Raw genomic sequence first — 12,322 nt, 5'->3', positions numbered from 1 at the left:
TTTGTCCAAGAAATTTTCATATTCAGGCTTTATAGCAATAAAGGTCCTGGAACATCTGGCTGATGGAAATCTGTTGAAAATTGAGTCTTTGGATAGTGATGATGAGAATGAGGATGAAGCGGCAGTTTAGAAATTTAGATATAAGAGAGATAACATGTGAGGGGCCCAAAATATACACATTATCTTTCCATTTTCACTCTTCTATGCAGTGTGAATATAAATAATCTAAATGATTAATACACATATAGACAGACCTACAGACAGACAGGCAGGTTGTCGGACGGATATTTTTTCTACTGTTTTCAGGGACACCGTGATGAGCTGCCATGGATACAAGGAGAGGATGAGGTTGTAGCAACAGAGGGTCAGGGTGAGGTAGCAGATGAAGATGATGAGGAAGATGAAATTGAGCCTCATTTCTACATATAATATGAGTAAGAAAAAAGACAAATACACTAATACAGGAGATCATTGGTTATATTGTACTTTCTAGCAGGCTGTAGGATATATTTATTTGACAGCTGTTTACTTTGAACACTAAGATTTTACATGTGATGCATTTATTCAACAATATTTTTAATGATCATCACATCTACCAGCTTATTAAAATACCACTTACACCTGTAATCACTCTGAAAGGAGTCATTCTGCATAATGACTAGTGTCTACATGAAATACTTAACCACAGTTACTGTAATATTTATATGTTAAAATAACTTGTTTTAAGTTTTTTGTTTGTTTTTTGGTGAAGTTAAGAAGTGGTTTGTGTCTCTGCTGTGTGACCATCAGTCTTCTCAGTTAGTAGCAGTATTTGTCCTCATATATGTTCACATCCACTAATCTAAATGATCTGGATCCAAACCTGCTTCCATCAGTTCACTGTTGAACTCAAGCAGTATGACGCCTCCATCACTGATGTGAAGAACTAAAAACATAACAAGATTTTCAATATTTTAAATAAGTAAATATTATTAAAAGTACTTACAGTGAAGAGACTCTGGACTCCTCTGGCTTGTACCAAGTTTCTTTTTACTGACTAATGTTTGTGTGGTTTTAGTCCACATTGTTTCTGACATGAGAATCGAGGTTTGATGTTGTAGATTTTCCTTCTCACACCTGTGATGACTGAACTTTGACCTCATGTATTGATGACTCCTCTCCTCTGTCCCCTCTCACAGGGAGAAGATGATCTGCAGGATCCTTCTGCTCATCAGCCTGACCTCCTGTGTCTGTGGTTAGTTTACATCCTCAGTTCATCATCCAAAAAGAGAAAAGGCAAAAGATTTGATGACTTTTGTTGTAAAATATATCAGTGAAAACATCAACAGAACTATTAAAGCGAGTAGAAACTCTTCATTGTATTTATTATTGGTATCAATCATGACCTTTTTACTGGTGTATTTTAAACACTTTCCCTCTCTGTCTCCTCAACAGGAACATTTGTAGTGAAAGTGACACAGACCTCCTATCAGGCAGAGGAGAACGACAACATCACACTGGAATGGATGTTTACAACCAAACCTGACAGTTCCTCCACCTCACTTAACATCTTCTGTGAACTGTTAACTGATGTTAAACCCTTGATCCTGTATCATGTACATGAGGGTGTTGAGTCTCCAGAGTCTCAGGATGGACAGTTTGCAGGACGAGTTCAGTGTGACAAAGACGCCCTCAGAGAAGGACGAATCAGACTTCATGTGTCCAGACTCAGGACTGATGACTCGGGTCTGTACCTGTGTGAAGTGAAAACAGATTATGGTGAAAGCTTTGGCAGATGTCGACTCAAAGTCACTGGTAAGATGATTCAGTAGAACTCAGAAAGCCTTTTTTTAATTCATGTTATCAGTGATGTACAGACTGTATGTGGACGCAAACATCATCAGGTTCAAACCCAAATGGCCCAGATTTTCATAAGTAGGAGAGTTAAATGTTGGAATAACAGAATTTGTGAAACACAAGTACAATTATTATTATTTTCTGTGCTTTACAGCAGCTGTTGATCAGCCCAAACATCAGAAACCTGCTGTGAGACCACAACCAGAGAGTTGGAGAAGGATCGTCCTCTACATTGGACTGACAACAGCAGCAGCAGCAGTTGTACTTGTTGTCTGTGCTGGACTCTGCTTTGCCTTCAGATTTTGTTTTACTAAATCTTCTGATGAGACAGAAAACATCTATGTAGCAGTATAGAAGTTGTGTTTCTCAGAGATCAGACTTCTGTCTGTCACTGCATCTTTTTACCTTCTGGATCCATGAAGCTGCTTTTTCCTGCACATCCAACCAGACCTCTGACCTTTTCACTGTAGAGAACCCAGCAGGATGAGAGTGTGAGAGAGGAGAACAACATCTGTATGATGAAGTTCTGCCTGATCTGAGGAAGACTGTTTCCAGACAACACAGCCGTCTGACAGTCGTCCCTCATGAGGACTGTCCCTGCAGCTTATTGAGCTAGTGAGGAGTTCCAAGTTCTTGTTAGAATTAATATTTCTTATCTATTTAGGTTGTAAGGTTTGCAAAATGTAATTTAACAATGAATTATCTTTCCTCATGTACAGTTTATAATGTGTATATATTGTAAATAAATCCCTGTTTATGTGAGAGAAGTTGTTATGACTCTTCTGTCATCAACCAGTCATCTGTTACACATCTTTAAAACACAACAAACAGTAAAAAGAAAAATAGGAAGCTATATTTCCACCTTGTAGAGCATAATAGTCACATTTTATATTTCACTTAGAAAGTGCTTCATAGAGTTAAAATTGCTTTGCAAAATAAAAAAAATATTAGGATTTCAGGGACGATTTAAAAAGCAGAAATAATTTTTTTTTACAAAAAACAAATAATTACTTAAAATGGTGGGATGTTGTTGTTGTGCTTCTCTGCATCTCTCTCCTCCTTCGTCTTTCTCCTTCAACCCAACCAGATGTTTGCTCATCTGGAGCCTGGTTCTGTTCAAGGTTTCTTCCTGTTAAAGAGGAGTTTTTTCATGTCGCTGTCACCAAGTGTTTGCTGATGAGGGAATGTTGAGTCTCTGTAAATTAAAGAGTACAGTCTAGACCTGCTCTATATGAAAAGAGACCTGAGATAACTTCTGTTGTGATTCATAAATAAAATTGACTTGACTTGTAAGGGTTTTGAGTCCTACAGGTTTCTGCCTCCAAAATGTAACTGTGGATTTCAACAAAAATAATAATTTGACAGTTTAAAACTGCAGGATATTATTCAAGGTTTGAACTTTAAATGTAGAAAATGTTTGTCTTCTCCTCCAGGCTGCTGCTGGTTTCATTTTATTTCAGTACATCATGAAATCAACATGCAGAGACTCATGCTGAACATTTTTCTAATGTTGGTGGTGGCAGTGGTCCAAACTTGTGCATGTTAGTGCATACGTGTTTTGAAAATACTTCCTTGTTGGTGAAGTCGGGTTTCATTCTTCAAGACATGGTGTTGCATGTCAGAGGTGAGAGCTGTCAAATAAGACAACAGGAAAAAATGTTTTTGCTTAATGTGTCTCAGTTGTCTCCTCACAGCGATAATCTGATTCATAATTTTAAACCAGACCAGGTGAGAGAAAGAACAGCAGGTGAGTTGGTTGTCAAAGATTTCTCAAAATGTCTATAAGTTCCAAACTGAACCTTTATTGGAAGTAAACTTCCATTTTTATTTGAAGAAAATTACACCTGTGTTTGTCTGTCCTCTGCTCTTTCTTCTTCTGCATTTTTATAGCCCTATAATGGAATTTGTTCCATTGTGTCACTGAGACGCAATGAAGTGTCAGGTGCACCTGATCAACACAATGCTTTTAAAATAGAAGTCTAGTAGTAGTCACAACCCTGAACCATTGACCGAGGAACCAGCTTTGGAAAAATGTTGATGAAACTTGAGGTGAGTCAACAGGTCAACAGGTCAACACTGAACACGTCTGCTATAAAAGCAGTGACAGCGCTGCTTTGCCAGTAGCAGACTACCAGCGAGGAGAGAAGCATCTTCTGCCTGAGACAGCAAACTGAATGAAAAAGGAAATGGAATTTTCTTCAAAAGGAAACACGTCGGCCATATTAAATAAAGCAATGGAGTTGGAGTGGTGGATTATTTGCACAGAAACATGTGAGTAAAAACACTTCAGATGAAGCTTGTTGAAATCATGAATGATGTTTTCATGGACATAGTCATTCATGCCGCAGAGGCAGGAAATAATATATGAAAAACATGTTCACATAATGCAACAATCTGGACAGATCACAGGGACAAACAGTACAATGCAAGATCACTTCAAAATAAAGACAAAAAACAGCTAAATGCTGAATACAGAGTGTTTATGTTCAGATCTCATATGTGCAAATTCAGACTACAAACTGCTGTGCAAACAAAAAAGACTTTGTAACATTTTGTCCTCTGAGCAGGAACTCACATAGCTGTGAAATATTATTAACTGCACCTTCAAATATTGTAATCAACTTACACACTGCACACAGACACCTGACAAAAGGCTTTTTAAAACATGTCACTTGAAATGTTTTCATAGAAGAAGAAACTAGTCTTCTTCATGTGTTCATGACTCCTCTCCTCTGTCTCCTCTCACAGGGAGAAGATGATCTGCAGGATCTTTCTGCTCATCATTCTGACCTCCTGTGTCTGTGGTTAGTTTAAACCTTCAGTTTTACATGAAAATGAACAAACAGAATAAACTTTGAGCCTCATAAACATATTTTATGACTTCCATTTTAAAATATATCAGTGAAAATATCTGCAGAACTATTAAAGTTGGGAAAAAAATCCTAGACTTACTTAGATGTATTTACTATTGACATCATACATTAACTTTTTTATACAGTTGTATCTTTAAACGGTTAGCTTTGTTTCTAAATAATAAAAAATAATAATCTTTTCAGATGATAATTCAGTCTCCAACCTGCAGTTGACCAAAAATAATGAGAAAAAACTTAATAAAATAAAAACTCTCCATAGAAACCTCAGATGTTCTCAGTTTGTCTGGTCCTCACTTTCCCTCTCTGTCTCCTCAACAGGAATATTTGTAGTGAACGTGACACGGACCTCCTATCAGGCAGAGGAGAACGACAACATCACACTGGAATGGATGTTTACAACTAAACCTGACACGTCTCCAATCTTTCTTATAATTTACTGTGAACTAGTAACTGATCACAAGGTCTCAGTCCTGTATCATGTACATGAGGGTGTTGAGGTCTCAGAGTCTCAGGATGGACAGTTTGCAGGACGAGTTCAGTGTGACAAAGACGCCCTCAGAGAAGGACGAATCAGACTTCATGTGTCCAGACTCAGGACTGATGACTCGGGTCTTTACTTTTGTACAGTGAGAACAAATTATGGTTGGAACAAAAGAAAATGTCGACTCAATGTCACTGGTAAGATAATTCAGTAGAACTTTCTTCTACTAGATGAAGTTTCTGTGAGATATATTCCAAATCTGTTGTGGTTATTTAGTTTAGTTCTTTAGTGAAATGTTGTTTCTTCACATGAATGACACAGATGTGTTTGGTGTCTTTACAGCAGCGAGGGATTGGCCTGAACCTGAGAGACCAAACACAGCGAGTCGGGGAAGGATGGGCCTCCACTGTGTACTGGGACTGACAGCAGCAGCTATATCTGTACTGGCTGTTTATTCATTCACTCTCTGCCTGTCAAACAAGATTTCTACTCAGTCCAGTGGTGGATTGAAGAAAACTTACAGCTTAGCAGACGGATCAGAGGAAACAGTTTGATCTGCAACGCAAACCAAACAAGACTGTTATAATTCAACTTTATACCAAAGACACAGAACAAACTATGTTCTTCATCTTTACCTTGTTCATCATTTTGATATCAGGACTCCTGGTTGAACTTTGTTAGATGTGAAATGTGCACTGTGTTCACTTTATTGAAATAATGCTGAGAAGCATTAGGTATTAAGTATTCAGGTTAAGCTGCTGGTTCTCATGTGTTATGTTGACTGGCATGAAACTGTAGCGCCACACAGGAAGTGATGCGTCTGTTTATAATGACCACAACAATCTTTTCAGCGTTCTGCATGTGTTAGTGGATCCACAGTGATCTGCTCCAGGCAGCACATGCTTGTTGATCGTCTAACGTCATGAAAACTGTAAAACTGTGAGTTCAGACCTTCTGTCCAGAATTTATATCTTTAACTTCTCAACATAGAGCTTTGTTGTTTTATTGTAATGTGCAGTTTAAACTGAGATTTACTGTTGCTGTTTTTAATCCTGTCTGTTACAGTGAGCTCTTATTTACTGTCTGTTATTGATTATCAGTCTTTCACATGTATGTTTGAGAGAAAAGCTTTGAGTTGTTGACACTGGTATTAAGGATAAAGACCAGCAGAGGGAGCTCTTCACTGGAAGTCAGCTCATCTTGTTTAGAGATCCTCACCTGGCTGCAGGTTACAGCTGTTTGCTCATTTACACCTTTAGACTCATTGAAGTGTCATTAAAAACAAATTTATCTGTGATAATTGTTTAAAACATTTGCCTCAGTGTGATCTGACTTGGAATTTGGTGAATTAATTTGTCATACATTAAAGTGTGACTTGTGTATATTTATATATCAGAATATATTACATAAAGAAATGAAGATAAACAACTTGAGGATCCACAATTGCTGGATGATGTTGTATGTTTTTTCTAAGAAAAATAAATGTAAAGGCTGTTTTAGTCTTTTTTAATCTCTGTTCAGCTTATATTCTTTTTATGTCTCTTTTCATAATTTCCTATCACATCTATTGATGTGTGTCTGTTTCTGTTGAAGATCACTATAAAACCAGATAATGGACCTTTTGTTTCAATAAAGATTGACAGTCTGGTTGAGAGCAGAGCCTCACATCAACTCTTACTGCAGAATCTGTGTTGAGTTTGTTTGACCTGTGAAGGACACAAAGAACAGCTGCTGTCTGGTTACCTGCTGGACTTTATTCTGCTCTTCATAAGAAACTCAGGTCTTTCGCATGTCCACTCAGCATACTGAGAGTAATAATAAGCAGTAAAGTGTGTGTGATTAATAGTAACTTGGCTAAAACATACAGAAGTGTTGGAGCACAAGTTTGTGGTTAAATTTAACACAATATGAGAAACATGTGACTTATTTGTGGTGTGTATCACAGAAAACAAATATTTTTTTAATAGTTTGGTTAATGTTTTATTGTTTATTTCTTTGCAAGAAAATAAAAACAGGTAAATATTCTCTTCACATAGGACGTTGTCAGCAGCATCATAGTCACACAACAAAAATGAGGCTATTTGTTCAGAAGGTGGCGCTATAAGCTAAATATCTGAGAGTCCATGTTTTACTCCAAATGACTCTCAATGAACTAACTGATCAATACATGCAGGGACTAAAAGGGTTTGAACAGTTTTCCTGTTCAATCCTCCAGGATTAAAGCAAAGATAATAACTGATTTATTTGTGAAGAAACCATCAAGCTGCAGGGAAACACTGAGTGTGTTGTATTAGCAGGTTTGAGTAACAACAGCCATTTCCTTGTTACACTCTTTATAAAAACTAGAACTTTTTGTGCAGCTGTCTTTGGTCTTATACAATGTGTCTGAAGTGGAATTAGTGTTTGGAAACAGACAGTTTCCTTTAAATAAATTTGTCAGTAGAGCATTTTTTGTTAGTGTATAATATTTTCAAAGCGGCTGGCTTGACCGCAGTAACATAATCTGACATGGTTACAAAATTTAACACGCCTCCGGACGTGCTCTACTATTTTTGGGGAAGTGGCAACTTTGCAGATATGACTGAGTATACATCATGCAGAACAGAGCAGGGTTCAACATTTAATCCCACCCACTGTGGTTTGATTGGATTGAGTGTCAAATTTGGGTGGTGCAGGCTGCAGCCAGGCCCTATGAATTTATAGAGCTCTAAAAGTAAAGTACCTGTTACTTTATCTTAGTGGAGCTACTGGGACTGCCCCTGTTGCACGGAGCTACTTTGTGAATGAATGTGTTGCCTGTAGCATCAGATTAAGCTAAAGTTAGCTTGTTAGTGTGATATATAGTCATATTATTTTAGTTGATGGGCACTAATTAATATTGTGGAAACTGTTACCTCTCTAACATATTCCCTACCCAAATAAAGAGCATCTATAAAGTCACTAGCAGAAGTCCCCATCACCCACAGTGAGGGCTATAACATTGATATGGTTTTAAATAATAATAATAATTTCATAAAATTACATTTTAAATCAAATATACATTTCTCTATCATTGCATGTGGCATTATTGACTAGTTTTACTCTACATTTTATACCAGCTATTAAAATAGGCTGCTACCAAATAAACCTTTTTTAATCAAAGGGCTCAGAACATTTTATTGCAAATCTGCAAAACATTTATGTGACATGATGAACATGCATGCACATGGACACATATATACATAAATATTATGTACATAAACATATGCTGCCATGAATTAGGGTCCATACACTCATGCACACGTGTAAAATGATTGTGATGTGATGTAAATATTGTAATTTTTATATGATCATGTCCCATGTATGAGAATGTAACTATTTATAATGTGCTCAATTTAACTAATGTACTCTTGGTAATGATGATATGTTATGACCTTTTTAAGTCTTTCATCAGTTTCTGTTCATTTTATATCCTTTTCATAATTCTTTTTTCACATCTATTTTTGTGTTTCTGTTTCTGTTGAAGGTCACAATAAAACAAGATGTTTTACCTTTTGTGTCAATAAAGATTGAGACAGTCTGGTTGAGAGCAGAGCTACACATCAACTCTTACTGCAGAATCTGTGTTGAGTTTCAGTAGTTTGGACCCAGATTGTAAGAAGTGGGCCAGGATCTCAAAATCTGTCCACGGTGCCAGATGTCCATTCACATCTGGAGCAGTTTGGATGGGGGTGTAACTTGTTCAGTTCAATCAGTTCACTTAGTAAATAACTACTCCAGAAGCCCGATGTAACTTCCATCCTGGTTTTGATCTGCATGATTGACACCAGACAACAGGAAGTGCAGATGAAGAATTGGCACAAACAAATCAAAACACACAAAAGTAAAATATTCCATTAAAACAAAGAGGAAAAAGAGGACATATGTTCTGGTTGTTGGTCTCCACAAACAAATGCTGCCAGAGGTCTCTGATGTGCACAAATGACTCTCAAGGAACCGGCCTGATCAATACATGCAGGGACTAAAAGGGTTTGAACAGTTTTCTTGTTCAGTCCTCCGGGATTAAAGCAAAGATAATAACTGATTTATTTGTGTAGAAACCATCAAGCTGCAGGGAAACACTGAGTGTGTTGTTTTGGCAGGTTTGAGTCTTTATAAAAACTCAGCACCTGTTTCTGCGGCAACAACTTCTATCCGATCAAGATGAAGAAGATTTAATGTCAAAACCTCTAAATTCTGTGTTTTTCTCGGTTGTTTGAATGTTTAAATCGTAAGAACAGCTCTGAAGATGAAAGAAATTCCAGCTAATTCATCTTAAATTCAGGCTAAATGTCATTTTCTGATCTGCTTCAAACATTTAAATCTGCACAATTAAAACAAGACTGTTAACAGTGAATCAAATGTTTCAGTTACTTGTTTCTATTGAACGAGCAGCGAGTCTCAGTTTTTGTCACTTCAATTATTACCTGGACGGACGAACTGCTTCATTACAAAACAGTAAATGTTTTAGATGAGGAAGTAGCTGTGTAGCTTTAAACTGCACTGTGTGATATCAGCTCAAGTTACAAGAGATTCACAAAGAGGAGCTGCAGTCATGCAAAGTGAAGTGTTTTATCATTCTTTACTATAATAATAGAAGAGTTTATTCTTTAACTGTGATTTTTATTCAATTATTTTTCACAGAAATTTAAAGTAAAGACTCTGTCCTCCTCAAACTCACCAAATAAAGAAATTCAACACATCAAAATATCCTCACAAGTACAAACAAGGAGATGAAAAGCTGAAATGTGGAATATGTGAATATTTAAGTTAAATTTATTCATAAAAGTTTTCATCAACCAAATAACATTTATTGTGTTAACTAAGTCTTTATGATCAAATCACTGACATCTAAATGAAGAGTTTCTATTAAACGTAATGTTGTTGGTCAAACATCTGATCCAACAAGTTGATCTCTTGAGTTAAACTGACTGTGTGAAGCAGATGCAACAGACAGAAACCAGCAAGGCCTACTTTAGTCTCTGCATAAAACAACAATACTTATCTGTAACCTTATTGCAACCCAACTACTTCTCTGATTGGTCCAAAAGAGGAGGAAATGTCACAGTTTCCTCTTTGGTAGCAGCGACACATTTGTTTTGACAGTTTATTTCTGTGAATCTTTCCTCTCAGCATTTGCTTCATCTGCAGGTCGTCAACTCAGTGATCTGAACTACTGTCCTCTGAATCTGTTATTGATTAAGGATGAAGACATAAAAGGTAATGTGTATGTTTTATATCTTACAGAAAGTTGGTGTTTTTGCTTCATTATAGTTTAATCCTGTTATAGAGTAACCAACAAAGTAAACTAAACAGTGTAGTCATGATCTACACCGCAGCCTGTTTATTAAAATACACTCTGAGTCATTATTTTTATTACAAAAGTGGCCTCTAACTCTAAAATGGACATTAACAGGTCTTTTTTTTTTTTTAAATCCATCACTTTGTTTATTGTGATGTAAAAGACATATTGTAATGGAAATGACAATGTGTGTTATAAATGCTTTTCGTGCTGTGAAGAGGAAATCCCTTCTCTTCTGCCTGTTGCCTGCTTATCACAAAGAAAAGGTTTATTTCTGTGCTGAGTGTGATAAAGTCAGTATTTACTGTTTGAGAGTTGATTTAGATTAGAATCAACATTGCACAAAGGACTGAGACAAGGAAATGCAGTTTTGCATCTTTTTACAAACATCATGTACAGAATAATATATGTAGAAGCAAGCGGATCAAACTAACTTTATATGAATGGTTGTATATATACCCAAGGACATAACAAATGCATAATAAATATTATGGGTTAGGATGAATATATACAATAGAATATATATTGATATATACAGATTAGTGATGGTGCAGTTCATATGATGGTGCTGTTGTTTAGTTGCTGCAGTATCTGTGGTTAAGGTGAGAGGAGTCTTAAGTGAAGCACATTTGTCTGTTTGAGTTTACTGAGTTTTACCCAAACTGACTCAGTTTCTATTATGAAATTAATAGTTTATTAATCTGGAGACAAATCTGATGATAATTGAGGATAATTAGGTGTCACAGTGTTTTCTCTTAGTTTAGGCTCAAACTTTATAGCCTATTGGGTGTAAAATTTGCATTTTTGTATAGATTACTTAGTTTCACTTAAGGTGCAGCTGCTCTGACAACCTCTCACTGTTGAAGAGAACTTTTATATGAATTGTTTGGTGCTGTATTGTGACAGAAATAAATGTTAAATGTATTCATAAATAAACTCCAGATTTCTGTAATTTACAATAGAAATGACTAATGTTTGTGTGGTTTTAGTCCACATTGTTTCTGACATGAGAATCGAGGTTTGATGCTGTAGATTTTCCTTCTCACACCTGTGATGACTGAACTTTGACCTCATGTGTTCATGACTCCTCTCCTCTGTCTCCTCTCACAGGGAGAAGATGATCTGCAGGATCCTTCTGCTCATCAGCCTGACCTCCTGTGTCTGTGGTTAGTTTACATCCTCATTTCAACATCCAAAAAGAGAAAAGTCAAAAGATTTTTCTGACTTTTGTTGTAAAATATATCAGTGAAAACATCAACAGAACTATTAAAGCGAGTAGAAACTCTTCATTACAGTTGGGAAGATGCTCTATATTCAGTTATTGCTTAGATTGTATTTATTATTGGTATCAATCATGACCTTTTTACTGGTGTATTTTAAACACTTTCCCTCTCTGTCTCCTCAACAGGAACATTTGTAGTGAAAGTGACACAGACCTCCTATCAGGCAGAGGAGAACGACAACATCACACTGGAATGGATGTTTACAACCAAACCTGACAGTTCCTCCACCTCACTTAACATCTTATGTGAACTGTTTATTGATGTTAAACCCTTGATCCTATATCATGTACATAAGGGTGTTGAGGTCTCAGAGTCTCAGGATGGACAGTTTGCAGGACGAGTTCAGTGTGACAAAGACGCCCTCAGAGAAGGACGAATCAGACTTCATGTGTCCAGACTCAGGACTGATGACTCGGGTCTGTACCTGTGTGGAGTACTCACAGATTATGGTGAAAGCTCTGGTAGATGTCGACTCAATGTCACTGGTAAGATGATTCAGTAGAACTCAGAAAGCCTTTTTTAAATCATG

The 12,322-nt window shown here is 36.7% G+C and overlaps 2 protein-coding genes across 6 annotated transcripts in view; both read left to right on the top strand.

Moving 5' to 3' along the window:
• The first annotated feature begins 1,158 nt into the window (after positions 1–1,158).
• Positions 1,159–3,091, top strand: LOC137174308 (programmed cell death 1 ligand 1-like). Its single transcript, XM_067579508.1, has 3 exons — positions 1,159–1,234; positions 1,435–1,794; positions 1,991–3,091. Exons 1-3 carry the CDS (start codon positions 1,186–1,188, stop codon positions 2,188–2,190), a joined length of 609 nt encoding a protein of 202 aa, XP_067435609.1. The 5' UTR covers positions 1,159–1,185; the 3' UTR covers positions 2,191–3,091.
• Positions 3,092–9,871: 6,780 nt separating this feature from the next.
• Positions 9,872–12,322, top strand: part of LOC137174305 (uncharacterized) — a 16,131-nt gene continuing 13,680 nt past the window's right edge. For 3 of the 5 annotated variants that reach the window (XR_010925330.1, XR_010925329.1, XR_010925328.1), the window contains exons 1-3: positions 9,875–10,428; positions 11,621–11,676; positions 11,919–12,278. Coding sequence is in view for 2 of the 5 variants with exons in the window: in XM_067579500.1 (XP_067435601.1) it covers positions 11,628–11,676; positions 11,919–12,278 (409 nt within the window). In the remaining 3 variants the exon portion in view is untranslated. Of the gene's footprint in view, positions 10,429–11,425; positions 11,677–11,918; positions 12,279–12,322 lie in introns of those variants that run through there. The other 2 variants (XM_067579500.1, XM_067579501.1) reach the window with 2 other exon arrangements.

This window comes from Thunnus thynnus, chromosome 22 (genome assembly GCF_963924715.1).
Source record: "Thunnus thynnus chromosome 22, fThuThy2.1, whole genome shotgun sequence".
Classification (NCBI taxonomy): Eukaryota; Metazoa; Chordata; class Actinopteri; order Scombriformes; family Scombridae; genus Thunnus; species Thunnus thynnus.
The sequence above is the reverse complement of the archived record's forward strand: the minus strand, read 5'-3'. Positions and strand labels throughout refer to the sequence as shown.